At 49.8% G+C, this 20,115-nt stretch overlaps 2 protein-coding genes and 1 pseudogene across 2 annotated transcripts; 1 reads left to right on the top strand and 2 right to left on the bottom strand.

Moving 5' to 3' along the window:
* Positions 1-1,531: 1,531 nt before the first annotated feature.
* LOC125625688 (putative G-protein coupled receptor 33) lies at positions 1,532-3,479 on the bottom strand. The gene is made up of 2 exons (XM_048828038.2): positions 2,673-3,479; positions 1,532-1,777 (listed from the first exon to the last, which is right to left on the bottom strand). The coding sequence occupies exons 1-2, from the start codon at positions 3,474-3,476 to the stop codon at positions 1,532-1,534; spliced, it is 1,050 nt and encodes a 349-aa protein (XP_048683995.2). The 5' UTR covers positions 3,477-3,479.
* A 1,550-nt stretch (positions 3,480-5,029) lies between these two features.
* Positions 5,030-19,066, top strand: LOC125625680 (putative G-protein coupled receptor 33; annotated as a pseudogene).
* On the bottom strand, positions 11,701-12,738 carry LOC125625687 (putative G-protein coupled receptor 33). The gene has a single exon (XM_048828037.2). The coding sequence runs from the start codon at positions 12,733-12,735 to the stop codon at positions 11,701-11,703; it is 1,035 nt and encodes a 344-aa protein (XP_048683994.2). The 5' UTR covers positions 12,736-12,738.
* Positions 19,067-20,115: the final 1,049 nt, after the last annotated feature.

Raw genomic sequence — 20,115 nt, 5'->3', positions numbered from 1 at the left:
AAGCATCACACAGACAGAGGGAACCTTTGTTTTCCCCCCACCCTCCGGCTTTGAAAGTATCTTGTCTCCTCATTGGTCATTTTGGTCAGGTGCCAGCAAGGTTGTCCTAGCTTCTTAACCCTTTACAGGTGAAAGGGTTCTTCCTCTAGCCAGGAGGGATTTAAAGCTGTTTACTCGTCCCTTTATATTTATTACAGGGTGTCACACAGATACACAGTACAAATAGGAGATATCAATATACCACGCATGTCTATAACTCACAATACAAAGATGACACACACATATAAACAAGCTTCCCATATTTAGTAAATCATACCTTATCCACGCATACCTTACATGATTCATGCAATTTCTTAATATTGGTGTCCATAATATCATGAATTGTCACCCACATTCCATACAGCGTCACAGTTACTAGCTTGGACGTTATCTCTACACCACCCTGAATGTTCAAGGGCAGGTGGTTTCTCTAGAGCCACTCTTCATTCTGCCGGCTTGTTTTCCTTACTGGCTGCTCTTAAATTAAGCCAGAGCCTCCCCACACTAAGTATTCCAGTGAGCAGGTGACGCGGTTTTTGTAAATTATGTCAAAGCTGCCCCACAAAATGTACAGAATTTATGTAGTTCAAGGAACACACGGGAATGATTATTTATTATTATTTTCTATTTTGGTAGTGCTGGGAGCCCAAATCCTGAGCCAGAACCCCGCTATGCTAGGCACTGTACAAACAGAGCAAAAAAGACCCGGTCTCAGAAAGCCCACAATCCAAGGAGATTCAATGGATAGAGGCCTGGGCTGGGACACAGCTGACATGAGTTTGTTCATGGCTGTGCCACTGGATGGACCGAAGGTCCTACTGAGTGACCTTGGGCAAGTCATTTCCCCATTTTGTATCTCAGTTTCCCCATTAGTAAAAACTGGAAGACTGCTAATGATCTCCTTGCTAAACTTCTTTTGAGATCTACTGATTAGAAATACTAGAGAAGAGCTAGATATCGCTATTGTAATATACAGACTCTTCTATAATATACTACTCCAAATGGATTTTAAACCATCTGGAAATTTAGAACCCCAGTGAAACTTTTAGGAAACAATCTGGAACCTGTTGGATTCTATGTGGTTTGAAAACACTCTAGAATCCAGTGATGTTGTAGATCCAGTCTGGAATATAGAACCCATAGTCTTCCACTTTGAACACACTGAGAGGCTTACAAGATATGAGATTCCAGAGACAGCTAGTGATGAAGAATCCAAGAGAGTCAATTAGGTTAGAACACATTGAGAGTTCTAAAACAAACAAGATTCTGGAGCTGCCTACTAATCTGGTGCCATTGATGACCCATTGAGTTTGAAAAAATTGAGTTATCTAGAACACATTGAATTCTGGAGAGAGCAGGGAATCTACAATCCAGGAACACTGCAGAGTTTATGAACAGTGGGATGCCTGGAACCCATTAGAATTTAGAACCATCAGGAATCTAGAAACAACTGGGATGCCAAGTTTTCAACTCCCCCTAACTCTGGGCATCTTCAGGCCATCACCTGTTTTGTGTTCTCGACTTCTGACCCATGTCTTTCACTAGACTCGGCAGCACTGCTGGCGAGATCGTTGACAAAAGCTGCTTTGACGAGAGTGAGAAGAGACTTCCTGAAGACCTGCCAGAACTTCTCCCCCATGAAGAGATAGAGGATGGGGGTGAAGCAGGCATTGAAACATGATGTAAAGGTGTAAATGACCAAGACGGCACCCGTCACCAACGCTGGCACCTCCTTCTTTTTCATAGATTCATAGTTATTAAGGTCAGAAGGGACCATTATGATCATCTAGTCTGACCTCCTGCACAACGCAGGCCACAGAATCTCACCCACCCACTCCTGCGAAAAACCTCTCACCTATGTCTGAGCTATTGAAGTCCTCAAATCATGGTTTAAAGACTTCAAGAAGCAGAGACTCCTCCAGCAAGTGACCCGTGCCCCATGCTACAGAGGAAGGTGAAAAACCTCCAGGGCCTCTTCCAATCTGCCCTGGAGGAAAATTCCTTCCCGACCCCAGATATGGAGATCAGCTGAACCCTGAGCATATGGGAAGATTCACCAGCCAGATACCCAGCAAAGAATTCTCTGTAGCAACTCATATCCCACCCCATCTAACATACCATCACAGGCCATTGGGCCTATTTACCATGAATATTTAAAGATCAATTAATTGCCAAAATCATGTTATCCCATCATACCATCTCCTCCATAAACTTATCGAGTTTAATCTTAAAGCCAGATAGGTCTTTTGCCCCCACTGCTTCCCTTGGAAGGCTATTCCAAAAGTTCACTCCTCTGATGGTTAGAAACCTTTGTCTAATTTCAAGTCTAAACTTCCCGATGACCAGTTTGTATCCATTTGTTCTTGTGTCCACATTGGTACTGAGCTTAAATAATTCCTCTCCCTCTCCGGTATTTATCCCTCTGATATATTTATAGAGAGCAATCATATCTCCCCTCAACCTTCTTTTGGTTAGGCTAAACAAGCCAAGCTCCTTGAGTCTCCTTTCATAAGATAAGCTTTCCATTCCTCGGATCATCCCAGTAGCCCTTCTCTGTACCTGTTCCAGTTTGAATTTATCCTTCTTAAAACATGGGAAACCAGAGCTGCACCCAGTATTCCAGGTGAGAGCTTGTAGAGCTTCAAGCCATGGTGGAGGTGGTAGGGCAGCCAGCCAAGAAAGAAGGAAACCACCGTGGTCACCATGACTTTGAAGGGCTTCCCAGACCATGCCAGCTTCTTCTCCTTCATCTTCAGCCCTACACGGACATAGCATCCCACAATGGTGCGGAAGGGCAGTAGGAAGCGCAGCAGGACCCGGACTGTAAAAACAGCCAGGTGGATCCATCTCCCCAGCTCCTGCATCTCGGCTCCGTTCCAGTCTCTGGAGAGGGTGTAATTATTGATGCAGGTGGTTCTGCCCCCATGCACCACCTGGGTCTCCCGGAAAGCCAGGTAGGGAGCGCTGAGACCAAAGGATGCCAGCCACACACCCACAACCAGCTTCCCAGCCCAGGACATGGTGCGGTGATGCCAGCACCAGATGGGATGGTGAGTGACGGTGTAGTGGTCGAGGCTGATGAGGGTGAGAAGGAAGACTGAGGAGAACATGTCCATGGAGATGCAGGTGTTGAGGATCTTGCACACGACCGTGCTGAAGACCCAGTGTAAACCCATGAGGAGGGAGACGATGAAGAAGGGGATCAGCAGGGTGAAGAGGAGGTAGCAGGAGACAAGGTGGAGGAACCAGAGCATGGTCACCATCATCCTCATCTTCAGCCCCAGCACCCACAGGTACAGCCCGTTCCCCACCACACCCACCAGGAAGGTGGTGAAGAGCAACACGGCCGCAGCCAGGTGAGTGGCGCTCACAGCTGCTGGGGTCTGGCTGGAATTTGCCCCAGTGGTTGGTGGGAGAGTCATGTTGCCTTGGTCCATGGTGCCCTGGGGAGAGAGAAAAGAGGGATTAGAAGGGACGACAGAGGAGGGGGAAAGGGCGAGGGCAAAAGAAAGGGAGAAATAAGAGGGATTTAGGAAGGTACCATTGGAGAGGATCTCTCTAGGCACCCTCTGGTCGTCCAGAATATGCAGGCGCGATAGTCTCAGCAACAGGGCTGTACCTGGTGGAACTCCCTGCTACAAGGTAGAGCTATGGGCTTCAGAGGAGGGAAAGAGGGATAGGCCTGCGAGGACGTGGGGATGGGGACAGTCTAGTGCGACGAGTGGGGATGGGGACAGTCTAGTCAGTCAAATACACTGCTATGCTGAGAATGCCGTGTCGCTGTGATATGGAAGATGGGCTGGCTCAGAAGGGTGGTTAACGGGAAACGAGGCTTTTCCTCCCTAGCAGACGCCAGCTCCAATCTGTCTCCAGGGAAGGGACTGGCGGACTCAAGGAGGTGGGGATCGGTGCTGCTGGCTCCTAGCATGCAGGTTAAGAATGGCTCCTTTTAATGCGGTTTTAACTGAGGGCCCCGGATCACGACCCTCTGAACTTGCCCCGCTCACTCTGCCCTGGGCCTTGCTCAGAGATGGCTAATTTCAAACCAAGCTGAGCAGGCGGGTGGATTTCAGAGCACTTGGACTCACCGGCTCTGACAGGAAGAGGTTTCTCTGCAGGCCCGGCGGCAGGAGTGCCCTTAGCAGATCTGCTGTGGGAGGACTCGGGCTCCCAGGCCTTGGGCAGTTCTCAGCTCAGCGTCTGCAGCACCTGGTTGCAAGTGGCCCCCTGAGTCCAACAGCCCTGTCCTTTCACGTCCAACCCCGGGGCATCAGCCTGGCCACACATGCCAGCCATCTCAGCTGCATCCCTGGGGCACGGGCCTCTTTGAGAGCCCTGTCAAAGCTCTATTCCCTGTGGACACATGACTCCCTCCAAGGGGTGATGGGTAGTGTTGGTATTTTCCCAGGGGGGACCACTGGACCCCACATTTCTGTGCATACCCGGCCCTCTGTGCCTAACCAGTCTAAGGAGCCCAACTGGGCAGTAGCGGATTATGCAATGGGCTGATGGGGCCTGTTCCCAGGGGCTCTGGACAATTTGGGGCCCCTGGAAAAATGGATGCCGCACCCCAGCAGAAATCCCAGAGCCCTGGCAGAAGCACTGGGTGGGCAAGGCGGGGGAAACACCCGTGGCCCGACACCACTCCCTGACAGAAGCGCCGGGCAGGGTGGGGAAAGCCCCAGTGCTCAGACCCCCGCTGCAGCCCTTGGACTGCAGGGCTCTTGCTCCCTTGTCAAGGCCTCAGCTTTAGTGGTCAGAGCAGGGGAGGGGTGACTCAGGATATCTGGGTTCAAGCCTCAGATGGGGGAGGGAAGTGGGGTCTAGGGGGTTAGAGAAGCTGGGGGGCTGGGAACCAGGGCTCTGGGTTCTATCCCTGGCTCTGTCAGGGAAGCGGGGGCTAGTTTTAAAGCAATGGCTGTTTCTTAGGTGGTTTCTTTGCTAAGACAGGGCCCAAATGATCATTTCCATTTATGGGTTGCGGCTTCTCTATCTCTGAGAGCAGGCAGAGGCGGAGCGTGTAGAAGACACAGAGTTAAGGGGAGAGACCTCAACACCCAGGAAAGCACAGACTCACGGACGCTTTGCTGGGCAAACACCATCTGAGACCATCTGAGTCTCTCTCTGCGCTGGGTCCTGCCCTGCTGAGGTGAGTCGAGATGATGGGCCACAACTCACTGCTACAGGGTAGATGTGTAGGAAGCAGAGGAGGAAAAGAGGGAACACAGATGTGGGAGGAGTGGGGAAGGGGACAGTCTGGACAGATTGGAAAGAGTCCAGTGGAGGGCAACAGAAATGATTAGGGGGCTGGGGCACATGACGGATGAGGAGAGGCTGAGGGAACTGGGATTGTTTAGTCTGCAGAAGAGAAGCGTGAGGGGGGGATTTGGTAGCAGCCTCCAACTACCTGAAGGGGGGTTCCACAGAGGATGGAGCTTGGCTGTTCTCAGTGGTAGCAGATGACAGAACGAGGAGTAATGGTCTCAAGTTGCAGTGGGAAGGTCTAGGTTGGATATTAGGAAACACTATTTCACAAGGAGGGTGGTGAAGCCCTGGAACGGGTTCCCTAGGGAGGTGGTGGAATCTCCTTCCTTAGAGGTTTTTAAGGCCCGTCTTGACAAAGCCCTGGCTGGGATGATTTAGTTGGTGTTGGTCCTGCATTGAGCAGGGGATTGGACTAGATACCTCCTCAGGTCTCTTCCAACCCTAATATTCTATACTTCTATAATGGGCAGGGGCCCCTCACTGGGTCTGAAGGGCAATTTCCTTGCTAATCCTACATAGAAGCCACAGACATTTGCTATTAATAAAGCAAACCAGGGGGACTCCCTGCCACTGGGTATTAATGGGGTTAACACGGGGACTCAATAGACAGATGTAGCAGGTGGGGTCTGTGACATGGGTGAATTTTTCTCTCTTGTTTCAGGTTAATCAGATGAGGTGTCCCCATTTACGAAGCTCTAAGCCACAGGACCCCCCCGCCCGTGTCCCTCCCACAGCCCAGGAGTCCTGCCTCCCAGTCTGCGGCTCTAACGCACTAGACCTGACTCACCTGCCAGAGCCAGGAATAGAACCCAGGAGTCCTGGCTCCCAGTCTCCCCAGCTGTAACCATTAGGCCAGTCTGCAGAGCACAGAGGACACTGTGCTAACGAGGCCTGGGGAGGGCGGCTGCAGTCCCTGACAGAGACAATAGCCCAGAGGTCCCTGGTGCAGAGCTGCAGCCCGGCTGTGGGGTAGAGAAGCAGCTCAGTGGCTTGAAGCTTCCTGTGTTACAGTGAGGCTGAGAAGGACCCTGCACGCTCTCACGAGTCAGGGTGTAGCAGCAGTTCCTGTGACAGGCGGATGAATACAAGAGACGGGGTGGGGGTGGGGTGGCTTTTTCCACCTTGTAGCAATGAGTTCCACTGGCCAGGGATAGAACCCAGAGCCCTGGTTCCCAGCCCCCCAGCTTCTCTAACCCCCTAGACCCCACTCCCCTCCCCCATCTGAGGCTTGAACCCAGATATCCTGAGTCACCCCTCCCCTGCTCTGACCACTAAAGCTGAGGCCTTGACAAGGGAGCAAGAGCCCTGCAGTCCAAGGGCTGCAGCGGGGGTCTGAGCACTGGGGCTTTCCCCACCCTGCCCGGCGCTTCTGCCAGGGAGTGGTGTCGGGCCACGGGTGTTTCCCCCGCTTTGCCCACCCAGTGCTTCTGCCAGGGCTCTGGGATTTCCGCTGGGGTGCGGCATTCATTTTTCCAGGGGCTCCCAATTGTCCAGAGCCCCTGGGCACAGACCCCGTCAGCCCACTGGATAATCCACTACTGCCCAGTTGGGCTCCTTAGACCGGTTAGGCACAGAGGGCCGGGTATGCACAGAAATGTGAGGTCCAGTGGTCCCCCCTGGGAAAATACCAACGCCATCCATCACCCCTTGGAGGGAGTCATGTGTCCACAGGGAATAGAGCTTTGACAGGGCTCTCAAAGAGGCCCGCACCCCAGGGATGCAGCTGAGATGGCTGGCATGTGTGGCCGGGCTGATGGCCCGGGGTTGGACGTGAGTGTGCAGAGAGCAAAGGGCTGTTGGATTCAGGGGACCACTTGCAACCAGGTGCTGCAGACGCTGAGCTGAGAACTGCCCAAGGCCTGGGAGCCCGAGTCCTCCCACAGCAGATCTGCTAAGGGCACTCCTGCCGCCGGGCCTGCAGAGAAACCTCTTCCTGTCAGACCCGGCGAGCCCAAGTGCTCTGAAATCCACCTGCCCGCTCGGCTTGGCTTGAAATTGGCCGTCTCTGAGCAAGGCCCGGGGCGGAGTGAGCAGGGCAAGTTCAGAGGGTCGTGATCCGGGGCCCTCAGTTTAAGCCACATGAAAAGGAGCCGTTCTTAAATTCTTCACACCACTCTGAAAACCAGTTGCAGACTCGCATTGACTTGGAAAGTGGCACCAAGCCGCAGGGGCTCTGCTGGAGTCTGCTGGAGCAAAGGGCGGTCGTTCGATTGTGGATGTCACGAGATGCAGCCCCCTGCATGATGAGCTGCTGTTAATACTCATACATTTCACTGACTTCCCCATGTGGGGGGCAACTGCCTTGAAAACCGGCACTGAGCAATGGAGGCAGGGTGGGGTTTATGATGCAAATTTGAGGTCATTTGGTCCAGAGGTTCCCGTGATACCCTCCCCCCCACATGCTGATTGAACATTTTCAGATCGTTATAATGTTCTCAGTGCAGAGTGAGGGGAAATAGCAAAGAGGCTGAACTTTGAGAAACGTCAAGCCTGGATGGCCTCTGAGCTCAGCTACGCAATGGGACCGAGGGGCCATGCGGCCATAGTGAAAAGTGAATCCGCTCCTCAAGCTGTTCACACCTGCGTTTAATAGCAGTTCACACCTCTGCGAGGTACGGCTTCCAGCGGAAATTGAGGGTGAGTAACACCCACGCTGAGTTGACACATGGGGGCTTAGAGACACAGCCACTGCTGTTTTGATCTAAACATGGAGATGTTTGTGTTCTCATCCCCATTATCACCTTTTGACCTGGTGTTTTCAGCCACAACAGGGCTGAATTGGGACCACAGATGGCGTGTAAGTCCTGTGACAATAACCGATTATTTTGGTCTCTGGTTCTTCTGAACAACCGAGGCGTCGGGGTGGCGAATGACTCATTTGGAATGATGCCAAATTATTATTATTATCTAAAGAAAAAGGGGGGGGGATTGTTTTAATACGAACAAAATGGGTTTTTTTCCCTGAGCTTGGTTTTTACACATTTTAAATTGATAAAATAATTTAAAGAATGTCAAGCAAAGCTGTTTTGAATAAGAAAATTGAAATGTTTTATATTGAAGATGTCAGTTTTTTGGTGGTTGAGCAAAACAATTTGGCAAATCTGACACTAATTCATTAAATGTTTTGGGGTCTACTGTAACTGCTAAACACCATTTCCTCATATAGCTGGGTTTGAACCCAGGAGTCCTGGCTCCTATCCCCCCACGCTAACCTGCTAGACCCTACTCGTCTCCCAGTGGCAGGAGAAGAGCCCAAGAACTCTGAAGTGAAGTCAATGGAGTTACAATGATTTACACTGGCTGAGGATCTGGCCTGTTCACTCCATGCCCTATTCCAAAATAATCTGTGATTATTTTTATGGTTGTATTTTTGGAGGGTTTCTCAGATGAGCACCCTTAAAGAGTCTTGATTTTCCAAAAGAAGGAGCTGAACGCTTTGTGAACATCAGGCCTGTTGGAAAGTGTCTCAAGTCAGAACTTGATTCCCTGTGCTTTGAACCCTTCAGGTACTAGACCATGTCAGATCTGATTGGGTTTCAAGACATTGTCATACCTAGAACTCAAGAGGTTTACGAACTAGACAAATATCTAGAACTAATGCGCTACTACCATGTGTCTGTATATATATATATACACACATGTTTGTATATGTGTATATGTATACACACACACACACGCACACACATTTCAAAACACAATAGTATCCCAAGAGTTCTAGATATTTGAGTGATTCTTGAACCTGTTGGGTTCTTGCTCTGACAAAAAATTTTAAACCCAAACTGGTCCTATGTGGTCTAGGACGTCATATATGAGGTTGGAAACTAGGATGCTCCAGGCCACACAGGATCTCTTTGGGTTTTTAAATCTTGGCAGACCTAGAACCCAAGAGGTTCTAGAACAAGCCACATATCTAGAATGCATAGGAACCTATTGGCTTTTGAAACATAAAGTGGCTTGGAAAACATGATGTTTAAATCTAGCCTTCATCAGATCAGATCAAGTTTAAATCACTGACAGACCTGGGAACCAAGCTGTTAAGAACTGGTCAGGATTATTAGAATCCATGAGATCCTATTGAATTCTGAAACAGTGAGAGGTGGTATCTGTCATGTCTGGCCATCTTAATCATAGAATATCAGGGTTGGAAGGGACCTCGGAAGGTCATCTAGTCCAACCCCCTGCTCAAAGCAGGACCAATCCCCAATTTTTGCCCCAGATCCCTAAATGACCCCCTCAAGGATTGAGCTCACAACCCTGGGTTTAGCAGGCCAATGCTCAAACCACTGAGCTATCCCTCCCCGAAATGGAATTCTCCTTCGAGCCGGAAGGAGACTTCTGTTTTTTTCTGAACAGTAGCAATGGGAAAAGATTTTTAAACAGAGGGGCTATGCACATGTCTAAACACACTTACAGCCCTCCACCTGGCGGTGGCAGCCCACACAGGCCTGGCTTCCTCAGATATCCACGTGGGTCCAGGTGTCAACTGGTACAACACCCCAACAACCTCTCCTGACCGCTGGATAAAATCAGAGATTCCGAGGCCGGAAGCAGCATGGTGGTCCCCTAGTCTGGCTGGATGCAGAACGTCCCTGAACTAGTCCCTAATTGAACTAGAGTAGACCTGTTAGAAATACCCTCCAGTCCTGCTTTAAAAATTGCAGTGATGTAGAATCGACCAGAGAGGATCTTTTTAACTCTTTATCATCTTTTGGATCTGCTGCCCCCCAGCCTTGTCCAAGGTTTTTTAACTTAGCTGGAGCTGGCAGGTGAGATTGTCACAGTTACTGTGACCTGTGACCAGAGATGCAGAGGGCAGCCCACACTGAAAATGCCAAGGTCAGGGAAGGCTGCAAAAAGGACAGTAGATTCTCCCAAAACTGGTGGTTAACACTGTAGTTAGATTCACCAACCACTCACAAGCTCTGTTCCTGATCCACCGGACTGGTTATCAAGAAGCAAAGAAAAAAGAAAGAAATCCCACAGCCCCCTTTATTGCATTCCAATCTTAGGTTCCCAGTCAGCAGATAGGTCCAGTAAAGTGAGAAGTTACTTAAAATTCTATTCACTATACAAAATGTTCTTCTTATCATCATAGGGCCAGCTACAGTCCCAGATCAATACTGGTTTGGATCTTACCCAAAATACAACACCGCCAGCCAATGCTTCATGGCCCATCCAACGGGCTGGATAGGGCTGATGCAAGCTGTCTGGGGCTGTCACCCAGATACACAGCACAGATTTGACATATCAATATACCACACATATTTACAACTCACGATATAAAAGGATGCATACACATAAACAAGCTGATCATATTTATCAAATGATAACTTTTCCACTGATCGCTTACATGGCATATCTGGTTTGTTTCAGTACAGTTTTATATCCATAACATTATGAATGATCACCCATATTCCATACAGCATCACTCTTATTAGCTTGGATGTTACCTCTTCACCACCCTGAACAGTTCATGGGCAGGTGGTTTCTCTGGAGCAGCTCTTTATTCTACTGGCTTATTTTCCTTACCAGCCACTCTGAAACTAAGCCACAGCCTCCCCACACGAAATATCCCAGTGATTGGGTCATAACCCCGCTGTGCTAGCTGCTGTAGAAACACAGAGTGAAAAGACAGAACCCGTCCCAAACTGCTCATCGCGTAAGGCAATGAAATTGAAAGAAACCTCAGCTGGGATGCAGGAGACCTGTGTTTGTTCTAGTTCTGCCACTGGACTTCTGGGTGACCTTGGCCAAGTCACTTTCCCACTCTGTGCCTCATTTTCCCCATTTGTAAAAACTGGAAGACTGCTACTGACCTCCTTGCTAAAGTGCTTTGAGATCTGCTGATGACAAGAACTAGAGAAGAGCTAGATATCACTAATATAATAGACGGACTCTTCTATAATATACTACACCTAATGGATGTTAAACCATTTGGAAATCTAGAACCAAGATGAAAGTTTTAGCAACAATCTAGAACCAGTTGGATTCTATGTGGTTTGAAATCAAGTGATGTCCTAGATTCAGTCAGGGACCTAGACTGAACTGACTTTGAGTTTGAACACATTGAAAAACTACAATAAATGAGATTCCAGAACCAGCCAGAGATACAGAATCCAAGAGAGTCAATTCTGTGATAACACATTGAGAGACCTAAAACAAACAAGATTCTGGAGCTGGCTAGCAATCTGGTGCCATTGATGACAAACTGAGTTTCAAAAAATTGAGAGACCTAGAACTTATGGGATTCCGGAGAAAGCAGGGAATCTAGAATCCAAGGGCACTGAGGGGTTTATAGACATTGAGATACCTCGAACCCATCAGGTTTCAAAACTAGCAGGAATCTAGGAACAAAGGGGATGCCAAGTTTTCAACTCTCCCTCGGTCTGGACACCTTCACACCATCTCTTCTTTTTTGTTCTTGATTTCTGAACCCTGTCTTCCACTAGACTCGGGGGCACTGCTTCCGAGATCATCGACAAAAGCAGCTTTGACCAGAGTGAGAAGAGACGTCCTGAAGACCTGCCAGAACTTCTCTCCCACAAAGAGGTAGAGGATGGGGGTGAAGCAGGCATTGAAGCAGGACGTGAAGGTGTAAATGACCAAGAGGGTGCCCATCACTGACTCTGGCACCTCCTTCTTGTAGAGCTTCAAGCCGTGGTAGAGGTGGTAGGGCAGCCACCCGAGAAAGAAGGAAACCACCACGGCCACCATGACTTTGAAGGGCTTCCCAGCCCACACCAGCTTCTTCTCCTTCAACTTCAGCCCCATGCGGACATAACATCCCATGATGGTACAGAAGGGCAGCAGGAAGCCCAGCAGGAACCGGACCACAAAGATAGCCAGGTGGATCCGTCTCACCAGGTCCTGCATCTCGGCTCCATTCCAGTCTCCGAAGATGTTGTATTTATTGACACACATGATCCTGCCCCCGTCCAACACCTGGGTCTCCCGGAAAGCCAGGTAGGGAGTGCTGAGACCGAAGGAGGCCAGCCACACGCCCACAACCAGCTTCCAAGCTCGGGACAGGGTGCGGTGATTCCGGGACCAGATTGGGTGGTGAGTGAGGGTGTAGCGGTCCAGACTGATGAGTGTGAGAAGAAAGACAGAGGAGAACATGCCCAGAGAGATGCAGGTGTTGAGGAACTTGCACAAGGCCATGCCAAAGACCCAATGGAAACCCAGGAGGACATAGACGGCAAAGAAGGGGATCAGCAGGGTGAAGAGGAGGTAGCAGGAGACCAGGTGGAGGAACCAGAGCGTGGTCACTGTCCTCCTCATCTTCAGCCCCAGCACCCACAGGAACATCCCGTTCCCCACCACACCCACCAGGAAGGTGATGAAGAGCAACACAGCAGAGGCCAGGTGAGGGGTCTTCATGGTCTCTGGTGTCTTGGTGGAATTTGCCACTGTGGTTGGTGGGAGAGCCATGATACCCTGGGAAGAGACAGAAGAGGGGTTGGAAGGGATGACAGCGAGGTGAAAGGGAGAGTGGAAGGGGAGAGGGGAGTAATACCAGAGTGGGTTAGGAAGGTAACATTGGAAAGGATGTTGCTGGGCACCCTGTGGTCCTCCAGACTATCCAGGCTGGATATTACCAGAAACTGGGCTATAGCCAGTGGAACTCACTGCCACAGGTTAGAGCCGTGAGCAGTAGGGTAGGACAAGGGGAATAGCAGCCGTGTGAGGAGTGGGGAAGGGGACACTCTAGTACATCAAATATACAGCTATGCAGAGAATACCATGTAGCTGTGATATGGATGTTTGGCTGGCTCAGGGGAGCAGGGAATGGACCATGGTGCCCCTCCGCTCTAGGATGGACAGCTCTAATATGGCCCCAGGGCAAGGGATCAGGCCTAATCAGTTAGGTGGGGATCGGTGCTGTTGACTCCTAGCATACTGGTGCCGGTGGAACTCACTGCTGCAAGGAATACAAAACTGCCCCTCCCCCACCCCATCGCTTGTGCTCATCTGCCAGTTACAGGAACTGCTGCTACACCCTGACTCGTGAGAGCGTGCAGGATCCTTCTCACCTCATTGTAATATAGGAAGCCTTAATCCACCGAGCTTCTTCTCTGACCCCAGCCCGGCTGCCAGCCCTGCACCAGAGACCTCTACCTCTGTCTGGGATTTCCCCCCCTCACAGACTTATTAGCTCTGGAGAATAGCCTAATGGTTAGAGAATGGGGGAGGGGCTGGGAGCCAAGACTTCTGGGCTTGGGGGGGACGTGGGATCCTGTTTCTTAGACTCTGCAAATGGAGAACACCTCATCTGATTAACATGAAACGAGCAAAAAATTCACCCATGTTACAGATTTCACCTACTACCTCTGTCTATTGAGTGCCCTGTAAAAAGAAAAGGAGTACTTGTGGCACCTTAGAGACTAACCAATTTATTTGAGCATGAGTTAGTCTCTAAGGTGCCACAAGTACTCCTTTTCTTTTTGCAAATACAGACTAACACGGCTGTTCCTCTGAAACCTGAGTGCCCTGTGTTAACCCCAATGCTACCCAGTAGCAGGGAGTCTCACAGGCTAACCCCACTGATACCCCGTGGCAGGGATCCCATTGCTTTGCCTTTATAATAGCAAATTTCTGTGGTTTCTAGGTGGTCTTACAAGGAAATTACCCTCCAGGCCCAATGAGGGGGACTCTGCCTATCATCTTGACTCACCTGGGCAGCAAGTGGTGGAAACATACCCAGCGTAGAGACTTGGGTGATGTGTCTTTGGCCAGCAAAGCGTCCCTTTGTCTGTCCCCACCTCAGTACTGCCCTGTGTTTTGAATTCACTCCCCTTAACTCTGTGTCTAATACATGCTCCGCCCCAACTTGCTCTCTAAATAGAAAAGCTGCAAACCATAAATGGAAATGATTCTTTGGACACTGTCTTAGCAGAGCAACCACCTAAGAAACAGCCAGAGCTTTATGTGGATAAATTGGAAAGAGTCCAGCGAAGGGCAACAAAAATGATTAGGGGTCTGGAACACATGACTTATGAGGAGAGGCTGAGGGAACTGGGATTGTTTAGTCTGCAGAAGAGAAGAATGAGGGGGGATTTGACAGCTGCTTTCAACTACCTGAAAGGGGGTTCCAAAGAGGATGGCTCTAGACTGTTCTCAATGGTAGCAGATGACAGAACGAGGAGTAATGGTCTCAAGTTGCAGTGGGGGAGATTTAGGTCGGAGATTAGGAAAAACTTTTTCACTAGGAGGGTGGTGAAACACTGGAATGCGTTACCTAGGGAGGTGGTGGAATCTCCTTCCTTAGAGGTTTTTAAGGTCAGGCTTGACAAAGCCCTGGCTGGGATGATTTAATTGGGGATTGGTCCTGCTTTGAGCAGGGGGTTGGACTAGATGACCTCCTGAGGTCCCTTCCAACCCTGATATTCTATGATTCTACGATTCTAACTAGCCACCATTCTCCTGCCAGAGCCAGGGCTAGAACCCAGTGGGAGGTGTCGTCATGGCCCCAAACCCCACTGTGCTATGCACTGTATAAAGAGAGAGGAAAAAGACAGTACATGCATGAGAGAGCTTAGTATCTAAAGAGTCAGGGTGGATAGAGACCTGGACCAGGTCCCAGGAGGCCTTGGTACTATTCCTGGCTCTGCCACTGGCAGACTAAGTGCCCTGGGCCAACACACTTCTGCACTCTGTGCCTCAGTTTCCCCATTTGTCAAATCCAGGAGATTGCTACTGACCTCCTTGGCAAAGTTCTTTGAGATCTACTGAGATAATTGGCTCTGTGGATATGGGGAAAGCAGTGAACGTGATATATCTTGACTTTAGCAATGCTTTTGATATGGTCTCCCACAGTATTATTGCCAGCAAGTTAAAGAAGTATGGATTGGATGAATGGAGTATAAGGTGGATAGAAAGCTGGTTAGATTGTCAGGCTCAGCAGGTCATGATCAGCAGTTCAATGTCTAGTTGGCAGCCGGTATCAAGGGGAGTGCCCCAGGGGCCTGTCCTGGGGCCAGTTTTGTTCAACATCTTCATTAATGATCTGGATGAGGGGATGGATTGCACCCTCAGCAAGTTCACAGGTGACGCTAAGATGGCAGGAGAGGTAGATATGCTGGAGGGTAGGGATAGGGTCCAGACTGACCTAAACTAATTGGAGGACTGGGCAGAGTCCAGCCCCTGGGCCAGCAGCAGCAGGTTGGGTGTGGGAAGGGGCTCAGGGCTGGGGCAGATGGTTGGGATGAGGGGCGGTGTTTACCTGGGGGGGGGTGGGCTCCTCGGTTCCCACCGGCATGTCCCTGCAGCTCCTAGGTGGAGGGGCCAGGGGGTTCAGTGTGCTGCCCGCGCCCGCAGGCACTACCCCTGCAGCTCTCATTGGATGCGGTTTCCAGCCAATGGGAGCTGCAGAGTCAGCGCTTGTGGTGGGAGCAGGGCGTGGAGCACCCCGGCCGCCCCTCCCCCTAGGAGCTGCAGACATATGCTGGTAGAAACCAAGTAGGGACCCTGCTTTTAGTTTTAGTTAGGGGTATATAGTAAAAATCATGGACAGGTCACAGACCCTGAATTTTTGTCCAGTAACCTGTCCATGACTTTTACTAAAAATACCCATGGCTAAAATGTAGCCTTACCTATGAGTAATGAGGACAAGCGGAGCCTTTAGAGCCAGGAGTTAAAACTCGGAGCAAGATGCTTGGAAAGGGGTTAGACCCACCTACTTAGAGCAGGAACCAGGGGGAGGGATAGCTCAGTGGTTTGAGCATTGGCCTGCTAAACCCAGGCTTGTGAGGTCAATCCTTGAGGGGGCCATTTAGGGATCTGGAGCAAAAATTGGGGATTGGTCCTGCTTTGAGCAGGAGGTTGGACTAGATGACCTCCTGAGGTCCCTTCCAACCTTGATATTCTATTCTATGATTCTAACCCCTAGGAATAAGGGCCTGGCAGAGAATTTCCCCCACAGGGAGATTATTCCATCCTCATCCACTAGGGGGTGTCTTGCGCCTTCCTCGGAAGGAGCTGGGCTTTGCTAGAGACAGGACGCCGGGGTAGATGGGCCCATTGAGCAGTTTCTCTGTTCTTGGGTGTTCCAGCTTTAGCCACTAGACCCAATACCCCGAGGCAGGAATAGAACCCCGGGGGCCTGATTCCCAGCTCCCCCTGCTCGAACCACTAGATCCCATCCCCCAAGGCAGGAATAGAACCCAGGGGTTCTGAGTCCCAACCCTTAAGAAGGCCCAAGGCTGCCAGGTGGAAAGCCCCTTCCAGGCACAGAAGCACGGCACTTTCTCCTGCTGGGTTAGGCGTGTGCATTTGTGAAACCACTTCAGCTTTTGAGGTTTTCTGCATCAACCAGATGGCAGTTCCCCTTCCCGTTGCCTGCCCCCAGCCTCCCGAGCCTCACGTGTGCCAGTTACACTCAGATCTGTGCCGGGGATCTGGCTGGCCAGATGTCACACGCATTTATCCCCAGAGAGAAGAGAACCCAGTGGAGAGGGCTCTGACCTGAGGGCAAAGTTGCTCTGAACTCTCAGCCTCCTGCCGCTGCTCATTCATAAATCCATCTGTCTGGAAGCCAGACGGGCCCCTAGATCATTCCAGTCTCATCTCTGGCACTGCCCAGGCTAGGGGTTCTCAATTAGTCCCCCCATACTGAGCCCAATCATTCTAATTTGCCAAGAGCATCTTCCAGAAAAGCCACCAGGTGTTTGTCCAGCTGTTCTTAAAACCCTCCAGTGATGGGGTTCCCAAAACCACCCCTGGAAGCCAATTCCAGAGCTTCTCCCCCATGAGAATTAGAAAGTGTTTCCTAACATCTGACCTAAAATGTAAAAACTTTTAAATTTGGGGGGTAAAAGTGTTGAGTTTGCAGTTTAAAAAGAATCGTTTTTTAAAAAACCTTGAACTTGTTCTGTTTTTAACCAAACAGCCAGCCTGGCAAGTGGATTTTTTAAAACATAAAAATCACTGTTTTTTTCCCCGAAAACCAGTTTTCAAAAATCGAAGCTTGTGCTAAAAGCTGTTTTCTGTAAACTCAAGACGTTTACGAAGCCTCCGAATGGTTTTCATCAGAACTGACGGTTTTGAATCAAACCCCAAATACAGTTATTGGAACCTGATTGGGTTTTTTTCCCTTACCAAAAATCCATTTTCAAAACCTGAGATTTGGGCTTAAAAGAGTTTATAAAAACTGAACATTTGACTCAAACCCCACGTTTTTTCTTACCAGAACTGCCATTTTTTATCCATCCCCCAAAACATTTACTGAAACTCCCAGATTTTGACCCCAGTCAGTTTCTGAAACCTGAAAAAATCCAGTTTCCACTTTTTCCATTAACAACAACAAAAATTGCATTAAATTTTTGAAAAGGAACCTGACCTGGTTTGCAATTCCTGGTGATAAATGGCTGACGTGTCCAACTGGCTCCATCCATTTCCCTATTACGCCAGGGTCCTTGCTCCCACTTAGGAAGGAAAGGGCCGTACGAGGGTGCTGATACTGCAGAAATCCTGGGCACAGAACTCTCAGTGCAAGGGGTGGCCCATAGCTCTGTCTTGTAGCAGTGAGTTCCACTGGCCATTTCCCAGTTGCTCTGAGAATACCCAGCCTGGATAGTCTGGAGGACCAGAGGGTGCCCAGAGAGGTCCTCTCCAATGTTACGTTCCTAACTCTCTGGTGTTTCTCCCTTCCTTGTCGTCCACTCTCCCTTTTACCCTAGTCTGTCGTCCCTTCTAACCCCTCTTCTGTCTCTCCCCAGGGCACCATGGACCGAGGCAACACGACTCTCCAACCAACCGCTGGGACGAATTCCAGCCAGACCCCAGCACTTTGAGTGCCACTCACCTAGCTGTGGCCATGTTGCTCTTCACCACCTTCCTGCTGGGTGTGGTGGGGAACGGGCTGTACCTGTGGGTGCTGGGGCTGAAGACGAGGAGGGTGACCATACTGTGGTTCCTCCACCTGGTCTCCTGCTACCTCCTCTTCACCCTGCTGATCCCCTTCTTCACCATCTACATCCTCCTGGGTTTCCACTGGGTCTTCAGCATGGCCATGTGCAAACTCCTCTATGCATACCTCTCTCTGGGCATGTTCACCTCCTTACTTCTCACCCTCATCACCCTGGACTTCGACACCCTTATTCACAATCCCGTCTGGTTTCGGAATCACTACACCCTGCCCCAGGCTGGAAAGCTGGTTGTGGGCGTGTGGCTGGCCTCCTTTGCTCTCAGTGCTCCCTACCTGGCTTTCTGGGAGACCCACATGGTGGACGGGGGCAGAATCATCTGCGCCAACAATTACAACATCTCTGGAGACTGGAACAGAGCCAAGATGCAGGACCTGGGCAGATGGGTCCACCTGGCTATCTTCATGGATGGTTCCTGCTGGCTTCCTGCTGCCCTTCTGCACCATCGTGGGATGCTACATCTGCGTGGGGCTGAAGAAGAAGGAGAAGAAGCGGGCATGGGCTGGGAACCCCCTGAAAGTCATGGTGGCCATGGTGGATTCCTTCTCCCTCGACTGGTGCCCTACCACCTCTATCACAGCTTGAAGCTCTACAAGAAGGAGGTGCCAGAGTCAGTGACAGGCACCCTCTTGGTCATTTACACCTTCACGTCCTGCTTCAATTCCTCCTTCTCCTCCATCCTCTACCTCTTCATGGGGGAGAAGTTCTGCCATGACTTCACAATGTCTCTTCTCACTCTGGTCAAAGCGGTTTTTGTCGAAGATCTCAGCAGCAGTGCCCCCGAGTCTAATGGAAGACAGGGGTCAGAAGTCGAGAACACAAAACAGGAGATGGCCTGAAGGTGCCCAGGCTTAGGGAGAGTTGAAAACTTGGCTTCCCCGTTGTTTCTAGATCTCCTATGGTTCTAAAACCTGATGGGTTCCAGGTATATCACTGTTTATAAACCCCGCAGTGTCCCTGGATTCTAGATTCCCTGCTTTCTCTCGAGAATCCCATCTGTTCTAGGTCTCTCAATTTTTTCAAGCTCAGTGGGTCATCAATGGAACAAGATCAGGAGTCAGCTCCAGAATCTTGTTTGTTTTATATCACTCAATGTGTTCTCACCTAATTGACTCTCTTGGATTCTGCATCTCTAGATGTCTCTGTCTGTGTCTGGAATCTCCTTTTTTCTAAGAGTCTCAGTGTGTTCATATTCAAAGTCCATGGGTTCTAGATTTCCTACTAGACCTAGGACACCACTGGATTCTAGAGTGTTTTCAAACCACATAGAATCCAACGGGTTCCAGATTGTTTGCTAAAATTTTCATCCTGGTTCTAAATTTCTGAATGGTTTTTAATCCATAAGGTGTAGTATATTACAAAAGAGTCTGTGTATTATAATAGCAATATCTAGCTCTTCTCTAGTGCTTGCCATCAGTAGATCTCAAAGAGCTTTACCAAGGGGGTCAGTAGCAGTCTTCCAGTTTTTACAAATGGGGAAACTGAGACACAGAATGGGGAAGTGACTTGACCAAGGTCTCTCCAGTGGCAGAACCAGGAACAAACCCAGGTATCCTGCATCCCTTCGCAGGTCTCTATCCCATTGCATCTCCTTAGATTGTGAGATATCTAGGACATGGATTGTCTTTTTGCTCTGTTTGTACAGCACCTATCACAGCCAGGTCCTGGGCCAGGACTGGGGCTCCCAGAACTACCTGAAATAAAAAATAAAAAGTAATAATCAGTCCCGGATGTTACTTGAACTACTTATATTCCATAAGGTCTGTGTGGCGGCTCTGAAATACTTTACAACCACCGCATAACCTGGTCACTGGTCACACTATTTAGTGTGTGGAGGCTCTGGCTTAGTTTAAGAGCAGCTGGTAAGGAAAACAATCTGGCAGGACAA

This window comes from Caretta caretta, chromosome 24, assembly GCF_965140235.1.
Source record: "Caretta caretta isolate rCarCar2 chromosome 24, rCarCar1.hap1, whole genome shotgun sequence".
NCBI classification, from domain to species: Eukaryota; Metazoa; Chordata; order Testudines; family Cheloniidae; genus Caretta; species Caretta caretta.
This window is presented reverse-complemented; position numbering and strand designations above follow the sequence as displayed.